This window comes from Galeopterus variegatus, unplaced genomic scaffold (genome assembly GCF_000696425.1).
Source record: "Galeopterus variegatus unplaced genomic scaffold, G_variegatus-3.0.2 Scaffold898, whole genome shotgun sequence".
Classification (NCBI taxonomy): Eukaryota; Metazoa; Chordata; class Mammalia; order Dermoptera; family Cynocephalidae; genus Galeopterus; species Galeopterus variegatus.
This window is the reverse complement of record NW_007727009.1, coordinates 280,784-303,956: the sequence shown is the minus strand read 5'-3', so window position 1 is coordinate 303,956 and position 23,173 is coordinate 280,784. Positions and strand designations below refer to the sequence as shown.

General features: G+C 44.4%; 1 protein-coding gene across 8 annotated transcripts in view; it reads left to right on the top strand.

Moving 5' to 3' along the window:
- The window catches only part of PLEKHA7 (pleckstrin homology domain containing, family A member 7), a 74,615-nt gene that overhangs the window by 8,499 nt on the left and 42,943 nt on the right, over positions 1-23,173 (top strand). For all 8 annotated transcript variants that reach the window (XR_550521.1, XM_008573293.1, XM_008573287.1 and 5 more), the window contains exons 4-5: positions 6,203-6,378; positions 20,403-20,873. Coding sequence is in view for 7 of the 8 variants with exons in the window: in XM_008573293.1 (XP_008571515.1) it covers positions 6,203-6,378; positions 20,403-20,873 (647 nt within the window). In the remaining variant the exon portion in view is untranslated. The remainder of the gene's footprint in view (positions 1-6,202; positions 6,379-20,402; positions 20,874-23,173) is intronic.

The window sequence follows — 23,173 nt, the reverse complement described above, 5'->3', positions numbered from 1 at the left end:
CTTCCCTTGGCCTGTTGGTTACCTCTGAGCAATCTTGGCCCCTCAGATCCAGGATTTGGAGCAGAAAATATCCTTATGCAGCCAAAGGTCTAAGGATCTTCAATAGGGAAAAAGCCTTTACTGCCTCCCTTTGAGCTGTTCTCTTGCTCTCAATACCAAAGTTCCTACACTGAGGTCTGCAGACCCTCAAGTGTCCATAGATAAATCACATATTTTTTTTAAACTCTTTTTTCTTTTTCACTGACCTTGACTTAAAGTTCATCATCTTTATTTTTTAAACTCTAACTTAAATATAACATTTCCTTCAATTAAGAAATCAGCCCACAACAGGTATCAGCAGTACTTGTAACTTGGTCACCAGTAGAAACCATAGATTTCTTCAATCACATTACAGTTGTTGCAGATATCTTGAAATATCATTTATGCTCGTCACTGCTTTAAAATTACAATGATTATTATATCTGTCACTAGATGTGTTATGTAATACACTTTTTTTTTTGTCTTTTTCCGTGTCCGGCAACGGATCGCAACCCTCAGTGTTGCCCCCATACCGGACCGGGGACCGGCAACGGGATCGCAACCCTCGGCGCTGCTCCCGCGCCTCGCTCAGCCAGTGAGCGGGAACCGGTCTGTATGTGGGATCTGAACCCTCGGGCGGGAGCGCCGCCGCGCTTCCCAAGCGGCGCACTTATCCAGTGCACCACTGGGCTGGCCCTGTAATACACTTTTAAAGAAGCGCCTGTATCACTGTATCACACAGTTGAAAATATTTTGGTACTGTATTTCAATATAATCTATTTCCTTTATTTTGTATGCTAAAAAACATTCTGAGAAGTGTTCAGAGGATCCACCAGACTGTCAAAAGCATCCATGCCACACAGAAGGTTAAGACCACTGCTGTAGATTCTGGCGGAAGACGTGCCAAGAGACATGGTTTTTCACTTATTTAGTTCTATTCATCAAACTTTTATTGCACCCTGATCTATTTGACCATAGAGAGATCCCAGGGATACTATAATGAAAAGGACAAAATCCTTGCCTTTTTGGGGCTTTTATTATAAAGTTTGCATCAGTCTGTGGGTTGTTAGAGGATAAGAAGACAACAGGGAAGAGCTGCCTTTTCCTTCTCCCCTTTCAATTTTGTTCTTCTTGCATCTCCCACATCCATCTCCTTTTCTCCACTGCAGCTGCTACTATTCTGTCTTGGCTGCCATCATCCTTCCCCTACGTGACTTACTGCTAGAACAGTGCCTAGTAGATAGTAAGTAGTCTGTAAGTGTTAGCTGTCATGTTGTGCTTCAGCCTTTGAACTCTGCAGCCTCCAATCCATCCTCCACACTGTTTCTACATTGCATGTCTGCTCAGGTAATACTCCCACCATAAACTCTTCAGTGTTCTTCACTGCCTTCAGGATAAAGCCTGGCTTACAAGGTCCCAGCTTATCTCTACAGCCACATATTTGGCCACTCCTGTCTTATACCTTCCCTCCAGCCACACGCAGTTGCCTAAAGGCCCCAGGAAGTTTCTTGCCCATAGGCCTTTGCTTGAGCTTCAGCCACAGCCTGTAATGCCCTTTCCCCATCTCTTACTTGTCCTTCATGTTTCTGCTCAGGGTCACCTCCTCCGGGAAGCCTTTCCTGACCCTCTGGACAGGCTAGGTATGCTTCTCCTGTACTTCTACTGCTCTGTATTGCTGAACTATAAATGGTTGATTTGCCCATCTGGAGCTTTCACCAGGAAAACTAGCCCATCAGCTAGTGCTGCCTGAGTATGTGAGGCTAGTTTTGTTCTGCAGACAGAGGCAACACGGAGAAGTCATTTGTAATAGGAGCTGTGGTCAGTATTAGTGCTTACACTTCCCAAGTTATGGTGGGTTCAGGCTTATTTGGATTTTATATTTAGTCCCCTATTAATGAGTGACAGGGAGGTGAGGAAGAAGAGTCTTAAAGTTTCCAGAAAGCTCATTCAGCCAACCTCCCTAGGTTGCCCAAGTGACTTCTCCTATAATAACATAAATATCTTTTGAGCCTTATAAATGCCAGCTGTGCTCTAAGTACTATATGTGTGTTGTCTCATTTAATCCTCATATGACCTTACAGGGTAAATACTACTGTTACCTACAGTCCCATTTTAAAGGTGAGGAAACAGAGGCATGGGGAGGTTGAGCAATTTGCCCAGGGTTACCTGTGGGCAAGAGGCAGAGCCCACCTTGAGCCTCAGGCTGATTCCAAGAGCCCAAGTTCTTACCTTGTTCACTGTGCTGCATATAGTCAGTCCAAAGGTTGGACACGAGAAGTTCCTTTTCTTAATCTCAACAAGTGGGCACCACTGTCTTTGCAAGTCATAAACTTGAGAAATTTGACACTTCCATTCCCCACCTCTCATGTTCAGTCCATCTCCATCACCTGGTCCTGTTGCTATTACCTGTACTTCTCTCCAGACTCTGTCCACTCCTCACCTTCTCTGCCTCCACCACAGCTCTCACCTGAGATCCTGTGTGGTCCCCTGACCCATCTCCCCTTACCTGCTCCTGCCACCTCTAACCTCCTCCATACCGAAGCCAGAGTGGTCTTTCCAAACAAAATCTCATCACATCGCTCCTCAGCTTAAACCCTTTAGCAGCTTCTCATTGCTCTTTCAGTGATGACAAAACCCTAACCTGACCTACAAGGCCCTGGTGATCTGGTCCGTAGGCTCACTTCCTGCTGCTCTCCCAGCTGGCCTCATCCTTGAGGATGAATGCACTGTGCTCTTGTCCTTTGTGGGGTCCTGCACATCTCCTCCCTGCTACTGCTACTTAAATAGCTGCTTATCACATAGAAGGCAGCTTCAGTGTCAGTTCCTTAGATAAGTCCTCCTCCAGGTCTTCCAGGTTCCCCTGTTATCCTCTTTCACAGCATCCTGAACTTCTTGGTAACACTTATTACAGTCATAGCTACTTGTCCATGGTCTTTCTCTCCTACTTGGCTGTAGAAACTGTCATGGCCTTACTTGAGGCTGTCCCTCGGACTTCTAGTACAGTGCCTTCATATGGTAAACACTTAATAAATGATAAATTATTGTTGAGTAAGTTTGAGAATTAGTCAGTCAGCTGATGGGCCCTGGCCTTTGGGGAGGTCCTGTATTTCCCACGTAAGTTTCTCTATTCTGAAGGCTGATGTTGGGGGCTTGAGGTGGGAGGATTCTGGCTCCCTTCACCAGGCTGTATCAAAACCTGAGGTACAAGTGCCAGGAGAGCAGTTATATCCTAAGGGCATTATGTTTCTGAGGTAAACTCTTCCTTGCTCACATCCTCATAGCCTTTAGGTGTAGCCTGGTTTCTATTCAGTTATGCAGAGGTGCCTAGTAGGCTGTGTTAACTGGAAAGCAAAGAGCAAGCAGATAGGAGGGGGCCATCTCTGAGATGAGACTGGGGCAGAGGTGAGAAGATCACATCATCTGGGCTGTGGCATCTTCCTCAGGCTCAGGGCACTTTGGACTTGGGTCACTTGGCCAGATGAAAAGGGGGCTTCCTGTACTTGTTGCCTTCACATTGAATACATCTAACTTGCTCTAGCACAGATAGAATGGAGTTGGGAACCTGTTCTTCAGAGCCAAAGCAGCTGGGCACAGCACCTGTTGGCAGTGTGATTAGTGAACAGGGTTTTATTTGTGATCATGTGTAACTCCTTTGTGATGGTGGATGTAACTCCTAAGGCTCGTTTGCAAACAGACATGTGAATGCGTGCCTTCATGTTTGAGGTATGTTCAATTGGTTTCCTGGACAAGGCTGGCTATATGAATTCTTGTACAGCAGGGACTTACTCTATTGTACCCTGGAAGGCTCCCTATGCTTGTGTCTGGTAGGGTGAGTGCTTGTCCCAGAGCCCTCTGTGGCTGGGCACAAAAGACTGGGAGGTTATGTCCAAGATCTTATGGGTCATTGCATAGGGGAACTTTTTGAAGAATTTCTGCTAATTGATAGTAACATATGCACAAGTCCCTTCTCATTTTGTTGTTATTGCCATATCTTCACCTTGCTTAAAATAAGAGGAATCCTTCCTGGGACAGGGATGACACCTTATACATGCAAAGGAAGAATATCAGGTTTGTTTTGGCTGCTGTAGGAACTCTTGGCTGCAGGCCAAGTTTGCCAAGACTCCCTTGGCACTGGGCTGGATGGACTCAGATATGTGACTGCCAGAAGAAGCCCAAATCTAATATGCATTTTTGAACCTTGATATTGAGTGGAAAAGTAAATGCTGAAGGTTCAACTGAAAGGTTTTCATCTATGAAGGTTCATCTGAAAGGTTATCATCTATGACCGTTAGTGATTCTAGAAGCATGTCATTTTCCAGTTTTCATTTGGTTCTCATTTTGTTTTCTCTGACTGTTCCTTGTATAGAGTCTGCTTTTCATTCTGGATTCAGATTGTTGGATCAGTGGTCTTTATAATCAACCTCATTTCTGGGTAGGACCTAGGAACATTGTACAAAGAAGCCTGGACTTGGAGTCAGACCTGGGCCTCTACTCTTCATTCATTCAACAAATATTTATTGAGTATCTACTGTATTCCAAGCACTGTTCCTGGGGGTACAGTAGTGAACAAAAAAGACAAAGTTCCTGCTGTAATGGAGCTTATATTCTAGGGGTAGAAGAAAGATGGTAAACGGGTGATAAACAAGTATGTAGAATAAATAGTATTCAGTAATGGTAAGTGCTGTGAAGAATCTGTTACTGGGTGTGGAAATCTGAGGAAGTTACTTAGCATCTGAGAGCTTTGTTTGCCGTATCTATGAAACAGATTCTGTCCCTACTTCTCAAAGCTGTTGGGATTAAAATGAGATTAAAGTTGTAGAAGTACCTAGGAGACACATAGTAGGCACTCAGTAAATATTCCTCTTTTTACACCATTCGGCTACAAGTAAAATTGAGATTGGAGAATAGAAACCCTAAATGAAACTACAGATGGAGATAAAGTTAATGAAAATGACCTTCATCATATGCCCATTACTTTGTTACTGAATTTGCTATGTAAACCTGGGTAATAATTGTGAATATAATTCTCCCAAGGAAATCTTTACAAATATGGCTTCTACCTTCTCCTGGTAAACTGTCTAAAATATGGGAGACAGTAGAACTACTAATGACCTTCCTCAATCGTTGATTCTTCTTTTTTTTTCCCTCTTACTAAGATAAGCATCTTCTGCTCTTTATTTTTATTTTTAATTTTATTTATTTATTTTTTTTCCTTTTTGTCTTTTTTCGTGTCCGGCAACGGATCGCAACCCTCAGCGTCGCGCCCGCACCGGACCGGGACCGGCAACGGGATTGCAACCCTCGGTGTTGCGCCCACACCTCGCTCAGCCAGTGAGCGGGAACTGGTCTGTATGTGGGATCTGAACCCTCGGCGGGAGCGCCACCATGCTCCCAAGCGGCGCACTGCAGCAGTGCGCCACCGGGCCGGCCCTTTCCTTGCAAATTTAGAAGAGAGGCCCCTACTTAGTGCACAGAGAAAAACTGTGCTGCCTCCAATTTGCAAACCATCCCAGTTTCTTTTCAGTGGTCATTCCCAGTACCTCTTCCCAGTTCTTTGCAAGGACACATGTAAAAGTACCTTGAGGTAGAAGCCCATAGTAGGTGCACAAGAATTTTTAGTCAAATGTTGGTCACATCTATCCAACTCTGTCGTGCCTCTTTTCAAGAGACAGAACAACAACTTCTTTGGGCACACATTGCATTTCATGCCCAAACACTGAAGCACAGTGAACATCCGCACCAAGCTGCCTGCTGTTTTTGCATCAAGCTGATTTTGACTCAGTTCTTGTCTGATTTTAGCCAAAGCAGGAATCGCAGGCTTCTGAAGAACCAAAACAGGGATTCTCAAGAGTCTGCTTCTGTAGAATGAGGAATTTTTTTTTAAGTCTGTTTCTCACATAAGTCTTGACACTTTGCACCCCCTAAGCAGGAATAAGATAAATAGGAAAGAGGTACAGCTGCAGGGCTTTACAGTGGGGAACAGACAAGCTATCACTGGGCCTGACTGCAATAAGAAAGAGAAATCTAGCCTGTGACATTTTCCAGGTGTAGAAGCAAGCTGGGTGGTGCTTGGGCTTTTAGTCTGCAAGTGGGGAGAACGTGGCCAGAGTGCCTCCTTGGTTTTGCTCCTAGAAGGGGATGTGTGTTCCTCTCTCTGACCTGGTTTTCTGTCTCCATGCTACAGGCCGTGCACACGGGGATGCGAGCGCTCATCTATAACAGCACAACGGTGGGCTCTCAGGCTGAGCAGTCAGGCATGAGGACCTACTACTTCAGTGCCGATACCCAGGAGGACATGAATGCCTGGGTCAGGGCCATGAACCAGGCTGCACAGGTGCTGTCTCGATCATCACTGAAGAGGTCAGTCCTGATGGAGGGTCCCTGCCAGAGCACTTCCTACACTAGTATGGGGACCCAAATAAATCCTTGTGAGTGCCTGAAATTCCCCTGTTCACTCACTTGTATTGAGCATTGCCCTTTCTTTGAAATCCTTTTCAACAATGAATGCTTCCAGGAGAAGAATGCATACATGGCTAACACATGTTGCCTGTCAGAGCTAGAAGGTCCTCTGAAGTTATCTAGTCCACTTTCTTTGTTAAACAGAAACACTAAGGTCTGAAGGGGTGAAATGACTGCCCAGGATACATGGCCATGGACCCTGGCATATGTATGCTTCTCAGTTTTTCCCTTCTGATGTGTGATGGAAGGGACAACTTTGGGCACCAGGTTGGAAACGAGGGAGAGGGCAAGTGAGAAAGGTCTTGCCAAGTGAAAGTATGCTGCAGACTGCCCACCATGTTGCTGGGCTGGCCTGGCATGTTCTTCCACCTATCCTCTCCTTTGAGTGGTCCAACCAAGGATACAGTCAGGGATCTTGAAATTCCTGAGTCTGTTGGCTGTAGGCAATTTCTTGGGAGAAAGCAGAGGGGAAATATGAGTGGAACTGGGGACCCAGAGTAGCCCTGAATAAGTCAGGGTGTAGCTATAACTAGTCCTTGTCTGACATGGGCCCCACTCTTCCCTAACTGGGCACCTGTATTAATCCGTTTTGTGTTGCTATAACAGAAATACCTGAGACTGAGTAATATATAAAGGAAAGAGGTTTATTTGGCTTACGATTCTGGGACGGTTGCATCTGGCACAGGCCTCAGGCTGCTTCTACTCATGGTGGAAAGTGGCAGGCTGCTGGTGGCTATGAGCAGATCACATGGCGAGAGGAAGCAAGAGAGAGAGGAGGTGCCAGGCTCCTATAAACAACAAGCTCTCGCGGGAACTAATAGAGCAAGAACTCACTCACTACCCCTCCTCCCCCAGGGAGAGCATTAATCCATTCATGATGGATCCACCCCCATGACACAATCAGTTTCCAACACTGCCACATTGGAGATCAAATTTCCACATGAGTTTTGGAGGGGACAACACATCCAAACTCCATTAGCACCTTACTCTGGATAGAGGCCTCTATGACAGTGTTCTTTCAGTGAGGCCTCAAAACTAAGGGGTATTCTCCAGCAACCTAAGGGCAGGATTTTTCAGTGACTGGAAATGGATTTTACATGGTGTGTTTAGCTTGTCATCTTTTTCCAACTCGTGTGTATGTGATTTTTGGTATTTGTGGTACTTTCTAGCTTCATACTGTCTTTTTTGAGGTGAACCGACCATTTGTATATAGATAGTGACCTCCTTCAAGAGGCCAGATTGGGGTCAGGCCCTACTCTCTGGAGCTTCCATAACACCTCAGTCCGAGCATTTTTTCCCACTGCCCCACCCACCCCATCTTCTTTTCAGTATCCTAGGCTTCAGGCAGGGATCATCTTTGTGTCAGATGTTGTGCAGAAGATAGTAAGCCCTCAAATGTCTGGTGAGTGAGTGAATGAGAGATTGAAAGAATAAATTAATGAATATGTTGAGCAGGACAGGATCAAAGGCCATCTTAGCAATTTTCTTATGGGTCCTGAATCAGTAACTCTTAACTATGGCTATGCAGTCAATTTTGATTCTGCCCCCTAGCATTGTCATCAAGCCTGAATTTTTCTCTTGTGTTCCTGGTGATGATATGAAAGGCTCTGTCAATAGCCTGCAGGCATCTGTTCAGGGTGTCAGTGGCATTTCCCTTGTCATCTCAGGAGAAGGAAACTGGGTAAATTTGACATGTCTTCTCTTAGTGCACATACTGGTTCCTAATGCTTACTGTTTCCTAGTCTGTTTTTCATTCTTTAAAAAAAAAAAAAAAAGTAGTATATATATATATATATATATAAGGGTACTTCAAAAAGTTCATGGAAAAATAGAATTAAAAAAATACGAATCTAGGGCCTTCCAAACAGCTTTGCAAAGATGTTTCAACATTTTATACCCTACCTGTAACCCTGCTACCATCTCTCCAAATTACTGACATTTCCCCCCATTCAGTTTTTTCCATTTGACATTAACAGAGCATAACATAAAGCTTATACTCAGATATTAGCTGGAAGAGTTGAACTATTATTAAAGTTATGTTTTTAGTCACTGAGGGTTGCGATCCGTTGCCGGTCACGAAAAAAGACAAAAAGGAAAAAAAAAATACGAAACTTATTATGAACTTTTTGAAGTACCCTCATGTGTGTATGTATGTATATGTATGTATTAGTCCATTTTGTGTTACTATAACAGAAATACCTGAGACTAGGTAATTTATAAAGAACAGAGGTTTATTTGGCTTATGATTCTGGGACAGCTGCATCTGGCACAGGCCTCAGGCTGCTTCTACTCATGGCAGAAAGTGGCAGCAGCTGGCAGGTACAAGCAGATCAGATGGCTAGAGGAAGCAAGAGAGAGAGAGGAGGTGCCATGGTCTATAAAACAACCAGCTCTCACAGGAACTAATAGAGTGAGAACTCACTCATTAATCCCCCATCCCCAAGGGAGACCATTAATCCATTCATGAGGGATCTGCCCCCGTGACCCAAACTGCCACATGGGAGATCTGATTTCCATGAGTTCTGGGAGGACAATACATCCAAACCCCATCAGTCTATAATTATACAATTGATGAAGGTATTCTTAATGTAAAAAATTCAGAAAGGCAAAGATACTCCAAATCACCTTCCCAGGGTTATCTCTGTTATCAGGTTAATTGGTATCCTTTTAAACTATTTTCTATTCATTTATATACATATATGCACTTATAGAAACATATAGGCTTCTTTCATGCTTTTTTAAAGCATGAGTGTTCACATCTTAGAGATCATTCAATACCAGTATGTATGGATCATCTTTAATTTTGACTGTTGTATGGTATCCCATTGTATAGATGTACCATAATATATAGTTAAGCATGTGCCAAACCTTGGACAGTTTTAAAAAATTTTTGTAATCTTTTACTGTTATAAACAGTCTTGTATTTAAAAACCTTCTACAAGCCTCTGCATTTGTGAGTCTTTCACACTGGGTCAAAACACAAAGCATTTTTTATTTTAATCAATGTCTCCAAATTGCTCTATAAAGAAAGCCATATGTTCCACTTGTGAGAATGTCATTTCCTCCATCTTTGCCAATAGTTGATATTAGTAGTCTTTTAGTTTCTAATAACCTGCTGCATAAATAGTATCTTGTTATCTTAATGTATATTTTCATCATGGAAGGGTTCTTTTATATTTATTGGCCACTAGTATTTACTCTTCGGTGAGTTGCCTGTACCTATACTCTTCCCATTTTTCTACTGAGTGATTTGCTTTTTCTTGGTGCATACTTTACTGTATGTTCTGAAATCTGCCAAGTTAACAGTGTAGCTTAGCCTCTTGCAGAGTTTGATGGTAGGCTCTCCAGTCTTAGGGCTAATGGAGTCTGTTTGTCCCCTTCTTTGAAAATCAGGATGCTCTTTGCCAGTCTCTAATATTCTGATCTTTTTCTTGTTCTCTTTGAGTCCTCAAAGATCGCTCAAGAGGTTCCTAGAGCCATCTCCAAGTTCCCTTAACTCCCTGGGGCCGCAGATAGCTGGGCCTGAAGCTCAGCCACAGGAGGCTTGGGCTTTCCATTCTTCATCCCTGTCTTGGAATTTAAGTCTCTCTTAACCAAGGTGGTTCTCCATTTCCTGGTGAAGATCATTCTTCTTGATGAAGATATGGAACTGTATTAGTCCATTTATGTTGCTTATAACAAAATACCTGGAACTGGGTAATTTGTAAGAAATCAAAATTTATTGCTTACAGTTTCAGAGGCTGGGAAGTCCAAAGTCCAGGGAACACATCTGGTGAAGGCCTTGGTGGTGACAGTAATGCAGGAGTCTCACGTGGCAGATTGGCAGAGAACAGAGAAAGAGACTCTCACGTGCTGTCCTTTTAAAGCCCTCAGAACCACGCCCATGACCACCATTATTAATCCACTCACTAGGAATGGATCACCTCTTCAAGGCCCTGCCTTTCAATTACCATGATAGGATTTTCCACCGTAAACAGTTACAGTGGGGATTAAGCTTTGATGACTTTGGGGGGGCCATTCAATCCACTGCAGGAACTAAACCCAGAAGTTGAAGAACTCAGCTTTTTTTGTTTATGTTGTGTTATTTCCCCAAGCAGAGACACCTGCATCTCATATTTTTTAAAGCCCTCCCCTCCTTTATTTTAATTCTTAGAAAAACAGAAATTTTGTTTTTGTTTTTCTATAAATAAAGGAGCCTCAGAACCTTCTAGACTTTGCCCTTTTGCCATCGTTCATGTGGGCCCATTCCACTATGGAGTTGTGTTGAATTTTGTGCCCCACCTTACATTTCTTGTACCTGTCCTTTCATAATTTGAGTTTCAGGGCTTCCCTGTGTTGTTACACCAGAGAGTGGCAAGTGGGTTTCTTCCTGTGTCCCAACTTTGCTCAATTCACTGTGGCTGACTATAGTTCTGGGTAAAAGAGAATTCAAGAATGAGATTGGGCTTAACAGGAAAGCTGAGATTGATAAATCATGCCTGCCTACCCATGAGAATTAATCTGCTAGCTGAGATTTTGATATTTTTTACTCTTCCCTACCTGAAGAATTGTAATTAGCTATCATATTTTAGTTTTAGAAGGGCCCCTTCCCTTTTAAGGTCTCAGGCCATTGTATCATCCCTAGCTTTCTCTGAACTTTTTGAAATTTATCTTTATTATGCTCTTTATAAACTCTTAAAATTCCATGATCATGTTTGCCCAAGGTTCTGTCCCTTTAAAAAAAAAAAAAAACCAACTCATTCTACCTTCTGAGTCAGAATAAAGACATAATAGCTTTTCCCCTTAACTTTTGGAAAGATGAAATTGTCAGCCAAGTGAATATAGACTTATTAAATGTTCTATTTTTCCAGAATAAGATGTTCAGACATTTGCTTAGTTAAAATGATTCTTCAGGCAGTACTAAATCTTGCCTCCAACTTGGTGATCTGCATTGGAAAACCTCCATCTCTGTCAGTGGGTGGCCCCAACAGTAACATTTTGTTTTCTCCCTCTATGATTCTCACCCCAATACATTATCTTTATTCATACAGGCAGATGCTTTCTTTATGAAGGGTGGTGTATATTAGGACTCCTGATTGCAGGTGACAGAAACTGCAAGCAAATTTACCTTAAAGAGAGGGGAATTTATTAGTTCATGCCACTGAAAAGTTCAAGATAGATCTGGCTTTAGAAACAACTGAGTTCAAGGCTCAGAAAATGAGTACTTCAAAAAGCTCATGGAAAAGTGGAATCGAAAGATAATACGAATCCTTCCATGAACTTTTTGAAATACTCTTATGTAATTTCATGTCATCCTCTCAGGCTCTGGGCTCTACCCACCTCTGGGTTGGTCCCTGACACATCTAGGATCTGGTGGCAAGATAGCTGTAGTAGCCCAGGCTCATGTTAAAGTCCAGCAGAAAAGGACCAGAGTCTTGTCCTCTGAGATTCATTCTGATTAGACAGATTTAGATGACATTTATACCCCGAACCATCTACTATGGCCAGGGAGTATGTCATGCTGACTTGTGCAGGCCTGAGACACATGCTTCACCTCCGAGAAGCAGGGGTAGATTTCTAAGGCCATGTTGACTGAGAATATGGTGGGAATGGGTTCCCAAAGAAATGTTAGGGCTATGGGAAGGGGCCCAAAAAATGACTTGATGGGATGGGATGAAGAGGGCACCAACAACCAATGTCCAGGCCGGTTGATTTACCTCTCCCTACTGTATCTGTTTCTTTTGTCTTAAATACCTCCTCACAGAGGAGTCTCTGAAGTCAGACCTGAGTTCAGATCCCAGCTCTACTACTAACTGTGTCATCTTATGCTAATTAGGTATGCTTTTTAAACTTCAGTTTTTCTTAATTCATAGAGTTGTTACAAGGATTAAATTAGATAAATGAATGCATAGAGTGCTTACTTAGCAGCATGCCTGAGACAGAGTAGGTGCTCCATATCAGATATGCTGGCTTCCATGGGGTTTGGTTAGATGATACCATTGGCCCTTTTACACCCTTCCAGTTTCATCATTAACTCTGGATCATACTGATGTTGAGTCTCCTGTGAGCAAACTGTACTCCCTTCCCTACCAGAATGTGCTCACCCTCTAGCACTGTGAGTTGTGGTTGCACAGCCCAGGCTCCCTGCAGTGCCATCCTTCAGCCTGCTCTTCTACTCCCACCCCCTGCAGCTTCTTCCTACGTCATTTCTCTGGCCCAGGAGCAAGCTGAAGACTCACTGCACCTCCTATTTTTGTCCTCCTACTTCCTGCACAGTCTTTAGAGTCCCCTGATAATTATCCATTCAACGGCTCTTGAGATCCCACCCAATGCCCACGCTGTGAGGGTTACCATACACTGCTGACAGAGCCTGCTCTCTAACTCTTTCTGTTCATAATTTTTTCTACATTTCCATGTTCTTCCACTGGCCAGACTCTGGACTCTGGTTTTTGATTTCCTTGAAATCTGTCTTCCCAACTTCCTCCACTGGATTGCTTTTTCTGTCTTGTTGAAGGATGCTTTGTCCTCTCTAACAAGCTAAAGCAGAAGTCAGTTTGCATTTACAGCTCACAAGACTGACCAGTGACTCAGGAAGGCATAACAGAAGATAACTCATCTCTTTTCTCAGTTTCCAAACTTCTTTGGTGTAATAATAGTCTGTTTTGGGACTGAAGGAACTTATAGTCTAATTACCTTTGGAGTAAAATCCAACATCCTTAGCAGGGCTTCTGAAGCCCTGCATGGGCTAGGTCCCTACAGACACCTTTGGTTTATCTCTTGCCATTCCCCATCCTCTGTGCCCTAACCACACTGAACTTTCCACAGCTCAAGTTGGTGCATTTGTTCATGCATTCATGCATTTAGTCTTTTATTCTACAAATATTTATTAAGGGCACATTGTGGGTCAAACACTGTTAAAGATGCTGAGAATACATCAGTGTTCAAAGAGAGAGGTAAAGTCCCATGCAGCTTGCATTCTAGAGGGGAGGGGGCGAAGACAGACCATAAACAAGCAAATGATAAATCAGTAAGACAATTTTTTTCATGGTCTATGCATGAAGGCAGTAAAACAGAGTGATGGGATAGGGTGGTTCTAGGGGGCAGGGAGTAGCCATGTTTGGGTGGTCAGGGAAGGCCTCTATAAGGGGATGATGTGGAGGTGAGGCCTGATTGATAAAAGAAGGTCAGCTGTGCAGAACTTTGAGGAAGAATGCTCTGGGCAGAGATAATGGAAGGTCCAAGAGCCCTGAGGCTAGAATGAGCTTAAAGTGTGGCTGAATCAGGTGAGCAAGGAAAAGAATCGACTGTGATGAGGTCTGGGTGGTAGAGGCTCCTCTCATGAGGCACCAGGATCCCTTTGGGATTTGCTTATCTGCTCCCCCAGCCCTCTCACCCTTACCAGGACAACTCCAACACATCCTTCAGGTCTTAGGTGTGTGTCATTTCCTCCCTCCCTGTGTGTTAGATACCCCTTCTTGCAGTCCTCTGTCATTCCTTAATCATAGATTTTCATACCAAAGTTATACTGGCTTGTGTTACCATTATCAGCCCACCAGACTTTAAGCTCCTTGAAAATGAGAACTGCATAGGTCTCATTTATCAGTGCCTGGCACATAGTAAGTGTTCAGTTAATGGATAGGTGCGTGGATGTTTGGCTGGGTGGGTGAGCGGATGAATGGATGAATGGATGAAAGAGCTGTGAAACCTGTGCCTGTAAGATGTTCAAATAAGGACCTGGGGAGACTGGGAGTGATGTGAACACTGTTCTGGGACTTGTATGTGAGGAATCAGCCTGCTCAGAAATGGCTGGCTGCACTCTCTTTGGAGAACTAAATCTTTGGCCCTTCAAACTCTGATCGTCTTGTAAAGTGTGGCTGGACAAACCCCTTGGACCCTCGGCAGAATACGCAATTTCTAGACACATTTTCAGCCTGGCACAAGGCTTTGGAGTTGGATCAGATGAGGTTTGGGTCCTGCTTATGTCCCTGGTTGCATGATTGGGGCATGTTGGTTAACCTCTCTGATCTTCACTTTCATTAGCTGTAATGAAAGAATAATAACATCCCTAGCCCTGTGGGTTTGCGTGATGATAAGAAGAGGTAATAAGGGGCTTAGCTCAAGGTTTTGCATTAGTAAGTGCTCAGTCAGTGATGGCTACTACTGCCATGGTCTCTGTCCTTCATTAGAGACAATTTATTGTAAGCAATCTGGTACTCATGTGTGACTGGCCTCAACCTCTCTCCCTGGGCTTGGCAGTCCTAACCTTGCAGGGTTGTTGAAGGGATTAGAGATGGTCTATGTCAAATTCCTGGCACACAGTGGGACCCAGCATGTAGTAACAGTAACCAAGCACTGGCCATAACAAAATGTATGCTCCAGCTGTGACTGCCATAGGGAGATGGAAAGTGGGTGAGCGAGGTGGGTACCAGAGCTTCAGACTGGCTTGGGTTGAGCTGTGACAGGTGGCATAGCTTGCCCAGGTAGAAGGAGAGAGAAGGATTCTTCAGGATTCTTCAGGCAGGATTGAACAAAGTGCAGAGACCCAGTGGGCCTCAAATAGCTTTTCTCTCTTCTTATTCTGGTTTGCCAGTCCTTACAACTTCTGAGGGACTTTGCCATTAGCCACTGTACTGAGACAGGAGGCAGCCTCTGCTTGGCAGTCTGGTTGTTTCATTTATTCTGCGACCTCACTCTTCTCTGGGGGAGGGCAGCCTGTGCAGTGTATTGTCAGAGCTGTCAGGCTTTCTATTGTTAATGTAGGTAGAGCAGAGCAGAGCATGAAAGGTAGCAGATATCTTCCCCCATCCCAGGGGGACTGCCCTATTTAACTCTGGGGAAAAGAAGAAACTGACTCCTGTTGCCATTTCTGTCCAGCTATCCCTTCCTCAAATGCCAGGAACAAATTTCAGTGAGCAAGCATGCCTCAGGGCTCTCTAGGTGCTTTGGCCCCTTTCTTTTGAGCCTTTGGTACAAGTATATTGATTGTGCTCAGGATGGGGTCTGATTTTTGAGCCTACCCTAGTCCTGAGAGTAGAGATCAGTGCTCAGGACTCAGGATCTGTCAACACAGGCTGAGCTGGTTTCCCATGGCAGGACTTCTGCCACCTGGACTGGACCAGATCAAACTGTCCAAAAATATCAGTGGCCTGGCCCTTGTTCTTGGACTGCTAGTTTGGTCTTTCAGGTAAGGTGAGTGGGGAGGGACTCTTCCAGTGGGATTACAATAGCAGGGCTGTGTCTGCCAACAGGACCACAGTTTGGCCAAACTCCTACAAGCTGTCATTCCTCTTCCCACCTCAGTCTTTGAATGAGATTTAATGTGTGTGTTGGGGGGTGTGTTTAGCATTAAGATAGAGGGAAATATTATCCCTTATTTTCTGTTGAGCTCAAGGGTTTGGAGGCAGAATAAAATAATAATCAGTGCACAATTTCTTGGAAAGATCTGTTAACTTCCAAGTTCTTGTGAAGAAAAGGAATAAGAGAAAGTATCCCCAGTCTGAGATATGCACTCTTCCCACTTGCAGGAGAGAATAAGAATTTGCTGTAGGAAGACACAACATTCTGTGAGGTGCTGAAAATGAGGGCCCAACCCCAGCCAGTGATAAGTTTAGCCCCTTGCATCGGTCAGGGATTGCATTTGGTTGGTAGTAATAGAACAACCCAAGTTAGGGTGGCATATGGCATACTCAAATTGGGTTTTAGTTTTCTCACACAACAGGAACCCAGAGGTAGGTAGTCCAGATTGGTGTAGTAGCTCCCTGGTGCCATCCGGGACCCAGGCTCTTTATCATTTTCTACCCAGGTTTTAGCATGTGACTTTCTTTCTCATTTTTGTCACGTTGCAGTCCAGCAGAGAGTAAATTCCAGGCAGAAAAAAGAAAAGGGTTAGACCTAGCAATTTCTGCTTACATCTTATTGGCCAGAACCCTGTCACAAGATCACCCTCAGCTACAATGTAAGTTTTTTGCTGGGTATTGCCACTTTGAAAAAATTAGGGCAGAGAATGAGAGAATACACACTGGGTTGTCAGGCGTTTGTATTTAAAGGCATACTGTGCTTTGTTCTTTCTGTGCATTGTTTCCTTTAATCCTCACCAAAACCCAGAGGCAGGGGCTGTTATCCCGTTTTACAGATGAGGAACCTGAGACCAGAGAGATCATTTGCTCAGGGTCACCCAGCTTATATGTGGTGGAGCCAGTCCTTGAATCCAGGTCCAATTGACTCTCGATTCTATGTCCTCTGGGTTTGTCATTTTCAAAACATGGCACATATAGCCAAAGTGGTCACTGAATGTCAAGAATTCCTTGTGTTTTTGAACAGTCACTGATTCCAGGTATTCACCCTGATAGCAATAACCTGCACTGGAATAGCAGCCCATCTGGGAAAGGCTTATGTCATCTTAGCTAAATGTCTATGCTCTGCATGGCCAAGTCTTCTGGATGACATAGTCATTGACAGCCAGAAGATGCTTCATTCTTTTCTACCATTGTACTCACTCAATGATCTCCTTTGTGACAAGTCTCCTGATTTGAGAAGTCATGTGTTAAAATGTTGGGAATACAAGGAGACAGGGAGAAGACCAAAAAAAAAAAAAAAAATTTTTGGCTTCAAATCTCACAACTCAGTAAGTTAAATGTTTAAGTCAGGTAAGGTGGGGGAGTAGGGAATATTACCTTCACCTTTCTTACCTGCAGCCAGAGCCTGAACATTTGGGGCACAAAGGCACATCTTATGTAAATCCCAGGAGCCATGGTAATAAGGAGCTGGTCATAACCTCACAGTCATAGGTCCTGGAAAAATGCCAGGTGGCAAGCAGACTGCCATTCTTCTAGCCACCCTCTAAAGGTTTGTTTTGCAGTAGATGCTGGTATTAATCTGAAGAAAAGGATTATCTCCTATCAAACTTAATTCCAGGAAGTACTGGCATATATGGGAGTGTGTATACTCATATGTACAAACACAGTAAGGACTAAGATTTATGGTTATAAAATTAGTTCCAAGGTTAGAGAAAACTAGCAAACTATGATTTGGGAGTGAGTTGTTTATGAAAACAGTATTAAATGTGGTTATCATGATTAAATTGGGTTTTAGGGTCATCTGGCTTTGAAGGTGGAGGGTGTTTTCTCTACTACTTTATTATATCCCTAAGGGCCTGTCCCAGTGGAAATTGATTAGTAAAGAAAGAAAAATCCAGATTATAGTTAGTTGGGCTAAGACATTGCACCCACAGTCCTTGGGTCCTGGAGTTGAAGAAGCCCTCATTTCCCTTCAATTCTAAAGTCATACATGTACATGTAGGTGGCATATTTGTTTCACTATCTAGCTTTTATAACAATATGCTGTTTATCTTTTGGATGTGAACAAGGAGATACAGTTACTTGGGTTTCACAGTTGGAGTAACCAATTGGAAATACCAGAGCAAGTGAAACCAAAGCAGTGTGCCCAGTTACAAAGCTTAAGTGGCCTGGCCAGAGTGTGAGCCATCTTGACAGCAGCCTTAGCACACCCTCCGTGAGTGCCTTCCTGAATCTGAGAAACAGCAAAGAAGATAAAGGCCAACTTAGGCAACGTGAAGCCTGCCAGTTAGGGTTACACTGATGTGGAGGACTAACGGAAGAAAGGAAAGATAAAGTTAAAATCTATAATGTGCACACTGTGGAACAGAGTTGTCCCTTTATAAGCGTACAGTAAGAATTGCTTTTTCTTTACGTATAGGCCCTTGAATATTTCCCATATTTTCCTACTACTGGAGCTTGTAGACCCACTGAGTGTTAGTGATGGAAGGGTCCTCAGAGATTACTGTCTCAATATGTTATTATAAAATAGCAATAATATGCAGGTTATTTCCCATATTTTCCTACTACTGGAGCTTGTAGACCCACTGAGTGTTAGTGATGGAAGGGCCCTCAGAGATTACTGTCTCAGTATGTTATTATAAAATAGCAATAATATGCAGGTCTCCTTCCGGTATAAGTAACAGAAATCAAATGCAAACCAACTTAAGTGAAAAAGGAAATTTATTGGTTCACAACCAAAATGTCCAAGAATGTATCTGGTTTATGGATGGCTAGATCTAGGAGCTCAGGCCTAGTCTTTAGGACTCTGTTTCTCTCCATCTGCTCTCCTTGGTGTTGGCTTCATTATCAAACAGCATCTCCCACAAAGTTGCAACAGCTCAAGACCAGCTCCAGCTGAGCTGGTTAGCCCTCAATCAGGGCTAACTCTGATTGGCCTGGATTGGGTCATGTGTCAAACCCTGAATCAATCACTGAGTCACTGGAGCCTCAGCTAAACAGGGAGTTGTAGAGTCAGCAGCACCCTAACCACGTGGACTGAGGGTGGGGAAGGCTGATCCCCAAATGAAAATTGAAATGTTGTTATCAGAAGGGCAGTAGGTGGGGAGGAAAGATGCCTCTTAGTGATAGATAAAAGGAAATCCACAGAAGCATTATTTTTCTTTTCCACAAAACTTGGGAAAGTAGGCTTTGGGAAAGCAAAGCATGGAAAAGGCACAAGTACATGGACAGTGAGAAGTGTGATTGCTTTTCTTAGTTCTCCATGCCTAAGTTAAGGCCGGCAGTTAGGCCTGTACACACTAAGAAGCAGACCCTGTGTTAGGGGTCTTATTCTCACTTTTTATTGACATTCTAACTATTTCTCAATCTGTGCTGATTATTGGTAGCTGAAGTTCTGAGGTTGTTGCAAGGATGTCTGGGATCTGACCATTGAGATGTAAATATAGCAGCATTTTTATTATATACTTTCATGTTGAAATGGAGACCCCTCTGGTGAGGCCATTTCGAGGTGTGATGGATCTTAAGGCCAGGATCATTTTACCAAGGAGTACAACTGCCCCATCTAAGGGTCTCTGCTCATTTTTCTGGTCCATCTGGGCTAGGGTAGAGTATGTTCCCCTGCCTCCCAATCTAAATTCTGCAAAGCTCATGGAGCCGGTGTTGTGTCCCTTGTGCCAGGTGATGGGGATGCAGATATAAGTAGGACCCTGCCCCAAGGAGGCAGGGAGAGGTGGCTTACAGTGGGACACAGGTCACGAAAGAAGAGCCCTCCACTATTCCCAAAAGCTCCTTCTCTAGCCTCAGTTCTCACCACCCCATTCTCCTTTACCGTTACTAGGTTTGCATGTGTCTAGGTCATGGACACACATGGAGAGATTAGAGGGTGGAGACTTTAAAGCACATGGGCTCTGGAGTCTACGTGGGCTTAAGCTCTGGTTCCACTCTGCTCCAGCTGATTGATCTTGGGCAAATCATTGATCTTCCCTTTGCCTCAGTTTCCAGTTTTCTTATCTCTAAAATATGACTAATATACTTCATAGAATTGTTAAAAGGCCATTGTAATTGTAGGTTCCTGTTTGAGCTGTTCCCTGATAAGATAGATAACTGGTCATATAAAGAGGTGCCCATTCTCTGTTCACCATCTCTAAAGAGTGTTAATTATACTGCCAGTTGTACTTTGGGCTATGCTAGACACCAGTGGGAGAGATGCTGGGCTTAGGAGCTTTCTCTGCTTTGACTGCCCCAGACAGACAGATGGATAGAGAGCAAAAGTTATTGTGCAGAAGTTCTGGGCATACAGTGATCAGCCGGTTGAGCCTCTGGCAAGAAGGATCTCATAGTCTAGATGGGAGCAGATGAGTAAACGTACAGTTGTGGTCCAGTGTGATTAGTGTGACAATGGGGTTAGTACAAGGTCCCATTCTAGACTGGGGGTATGTGTCAGGGGTGGCTTCCTGGAGGAGGTGACATTTAAGCAAGATCTCCAAAGGAGCAGGACTCAGGCAGGCTGAATGAGGGTGAATTGAGCATGAAAGTTATTCTAGACAGAGGGAATAGCCCGTGCACAAGCCTGGAGGTGACTGAGTGTACAGTGTGTTCATCGTGGACTCTTGGCTGTGCAGTGGGCTGAATGTGCTGCTGTTGTTGCAGGGACGTGGAGAAGGTGGAGCGGCAGGCAGTCCCCCAGGCCAACCACACAGAGTCCTGTCGCGAGTGTGGCCGTGTGGGACCCAGACACACGAGGGATTGTCCTCATCGTGGCCGTGACTACTCCTTTGGTTTTGAGAAGCGGGAGCAGGAGGAAGAACGGTACCGTTCCCAGAGCGACCTGCTGGAGGGCAAGTGGGACAGGAGCAAGGCCAGGTCCCCCTACTCACCGGCTGAGGAGGATGCCTTGTTTGTGGATTTACCCAGTGGCCCAAGAGGCCAGCAGGCACAGCCCCAGCGGGCAGAGAAGAATGGTGGGCTGCCTGCCTCATACGGCCCAGGAGAAGAGAATGGGACTGGCAGCTACCAGCGGGCCTTTCCTCTCAGGACCAACACTGAAAAGCACAGCCAGAGGATGAGCAGCCTGGCCCAGGTGGAGCACTGGGCAAAGGCCCCAAAGGGAGATGGCAGGAGGTCAGTAAGAGACTCAGGATCGCTGCTAATAATAATAGTATAGTAACAACAGCAAGTGCTGGGTAAAGGCTGGCCTTAAACTCTTTACCTCCACTGTCTACATAAATCTCTCGTAACAACCCTGCAAAGAGGGGCAGTGATAGCCTGAATTTATAGAGAGAGAAACTGGGGCATGGAGAAGTGAAAGAACCTGCCCAGGGCCCACAGATAAGTGGCAAAGCCAGAGTTCAAACCCAGGTCTGTGAGCCTCCAAAGTCCATACGTGAATTACACCGGAGGCTTTTGTTTCCCAGAGATGGAGAATGCCCTGAGACATTCAGCATATAGATAATAACTGTCTTCTTCTCTTATGCTGCTACTTCTCCACACTCGAGAAATATCTGTAGAAACTAGAGTAAATACAGATTCATTTTTAATTCTAGGCACATATGAAGTGCTTGGGCACTGTTGACGTTAGGCTCTGTCATGCCAATTCCTTCAAGAAGTGGAGTTGAATTATTTAGAAGGCATGTATTTTTAATTCTAGGCACATATGAAGTGCTTGGGCACTGTTGACGTTAGGCTCTGTCATGCCCATTCCTTCAAGAAGTGGAGTTGAATTATTTAGAAGGCATGTATCTCTTGCTATTTGCAAAGCATTGTCTGTATTTTATTTTAATTTTAGATTAATAAGGGCACGTTTATGAACGTGAAGATCTCAGGTACACCCATCTTCCTCGTTGTTCCCAGAAGCCACTGTGCTTTGTCTTCATTAGGAAGACACTGCAAATTCCCCTCACCATCCTTGGGCTGCTGAAAGAAACCACTGACAGGAGAACAGATAGCAAAGCCCATGTGCATTCGGAAAGCTCCCCAGGGGCTGGAGTGGCTGCAGTGGATGTGTCAGAGCTGAGACCAAGCCTGTCACAGGCCTGATAATGTGTTCTAAAATGCCACACTTCATCTTCCCTGTTGGCAAGGCCTAGACTTTCTACCTGTGGGCTTTGGAGGTGGTAGTGCTCCTAGGGGAATAACCTAGGCCTATTTTTTTAGGTATGTGGGTATGGTGGGTGTGTATGGGTGGCTGTCATCTTTTTAATATGGTCTAGCCGGGCAGTTGTGAGGGTGGACAGAGGAGAAATCACAATGCAAAACCCCTAAGTGACTGATAGACATTGTGGAACAGACCAAGATAAGGGAAGGCCTTTTATGTTATAGCTAAGGTTCCTTCCCATTTCTACTTGGGACTGACCAGGTGCCAATTCTGTTTGTTGACATTTTGGGTCTTACTAAAAACAAAGCTGCTGCCCAAGGACACGGGAGGGAGGCTGCTGTTCTTGGTGCTGGGCTAGGTAGGCCCCCTGAAAGGTGGTTGTAAGATGACCTCACTGCTGAGTGAGGTTGGAAGTTGGCAGGGATAGTATCATGTAGGTCCTCATACTCCAAGGTAAGGAATTTGAATTTTGTTTGAAAAGACAATAGGGGGAACCACTAGAAGATTTTAAGCAGGTAAGTGATGTGATCTGATGAATATTTCCCAAAGATAAGAGTCTAGGGAGGAGGCTATTTCAGTAGTCCAGGATGGTAACAATGGAAATAGAAAGAAACAGATTTAAGGCACATTTTGGAGGTTGAAACAGTGAATTCAGTCACTGAATTGGATGTGCAGGATGTGAGGGGAAGAGAGGAAAAAGGATGATCCCTTGAATTTTTACTTGAACAGTAGGTGGTTGCTGAGATGGGGAGGGCTAAAGAAGGAACAAGTTTGGGGGAAATCAGGATTTCCATTTTGAACTTAATAATGGGGCGAGCCACAGGTGGAGTTGTAGTTAGCATTCAGGTTTGGCTTAGTCCATAGGTAGATGTGGTGCCGTACACCAGGTGTGAGCACAGGAGATAGAAATGAGCTTGACAAGGAGTGTGATACCTGTGAGTGTCAGGTGGAGATGACCAGTGGGTTAAGGGAATGTGGCTACGGGAGAGAGATTCTGTAGAGAGATTCAGGAGTCATCACCCTACAGGTGGTAACTGGCACCTAGGTATGTAGATGCCCTGGCAGTAGGTGAGATTATCCAGTGTAGAATGCTTGGAGCCGTGGCTCTTAATTCTGGCTGCACAATTTGATTATTTGAGGCCTTACCTTGAGATTTTGATTTAATTGCTCTTGGGTGAGGTCAAGGCATCCGTATGTTTTAAAAGCTCCCCAGGGGCCGGCCCGGTGGCGCACTGGATAGTGCGCCGCTTGGGAAGTGCGGCGGCGCTCCCGCCGAGGGTTCGGATCCCACATACAGACCGGTTCCCGCTCACTGGCTGAGCGAGGC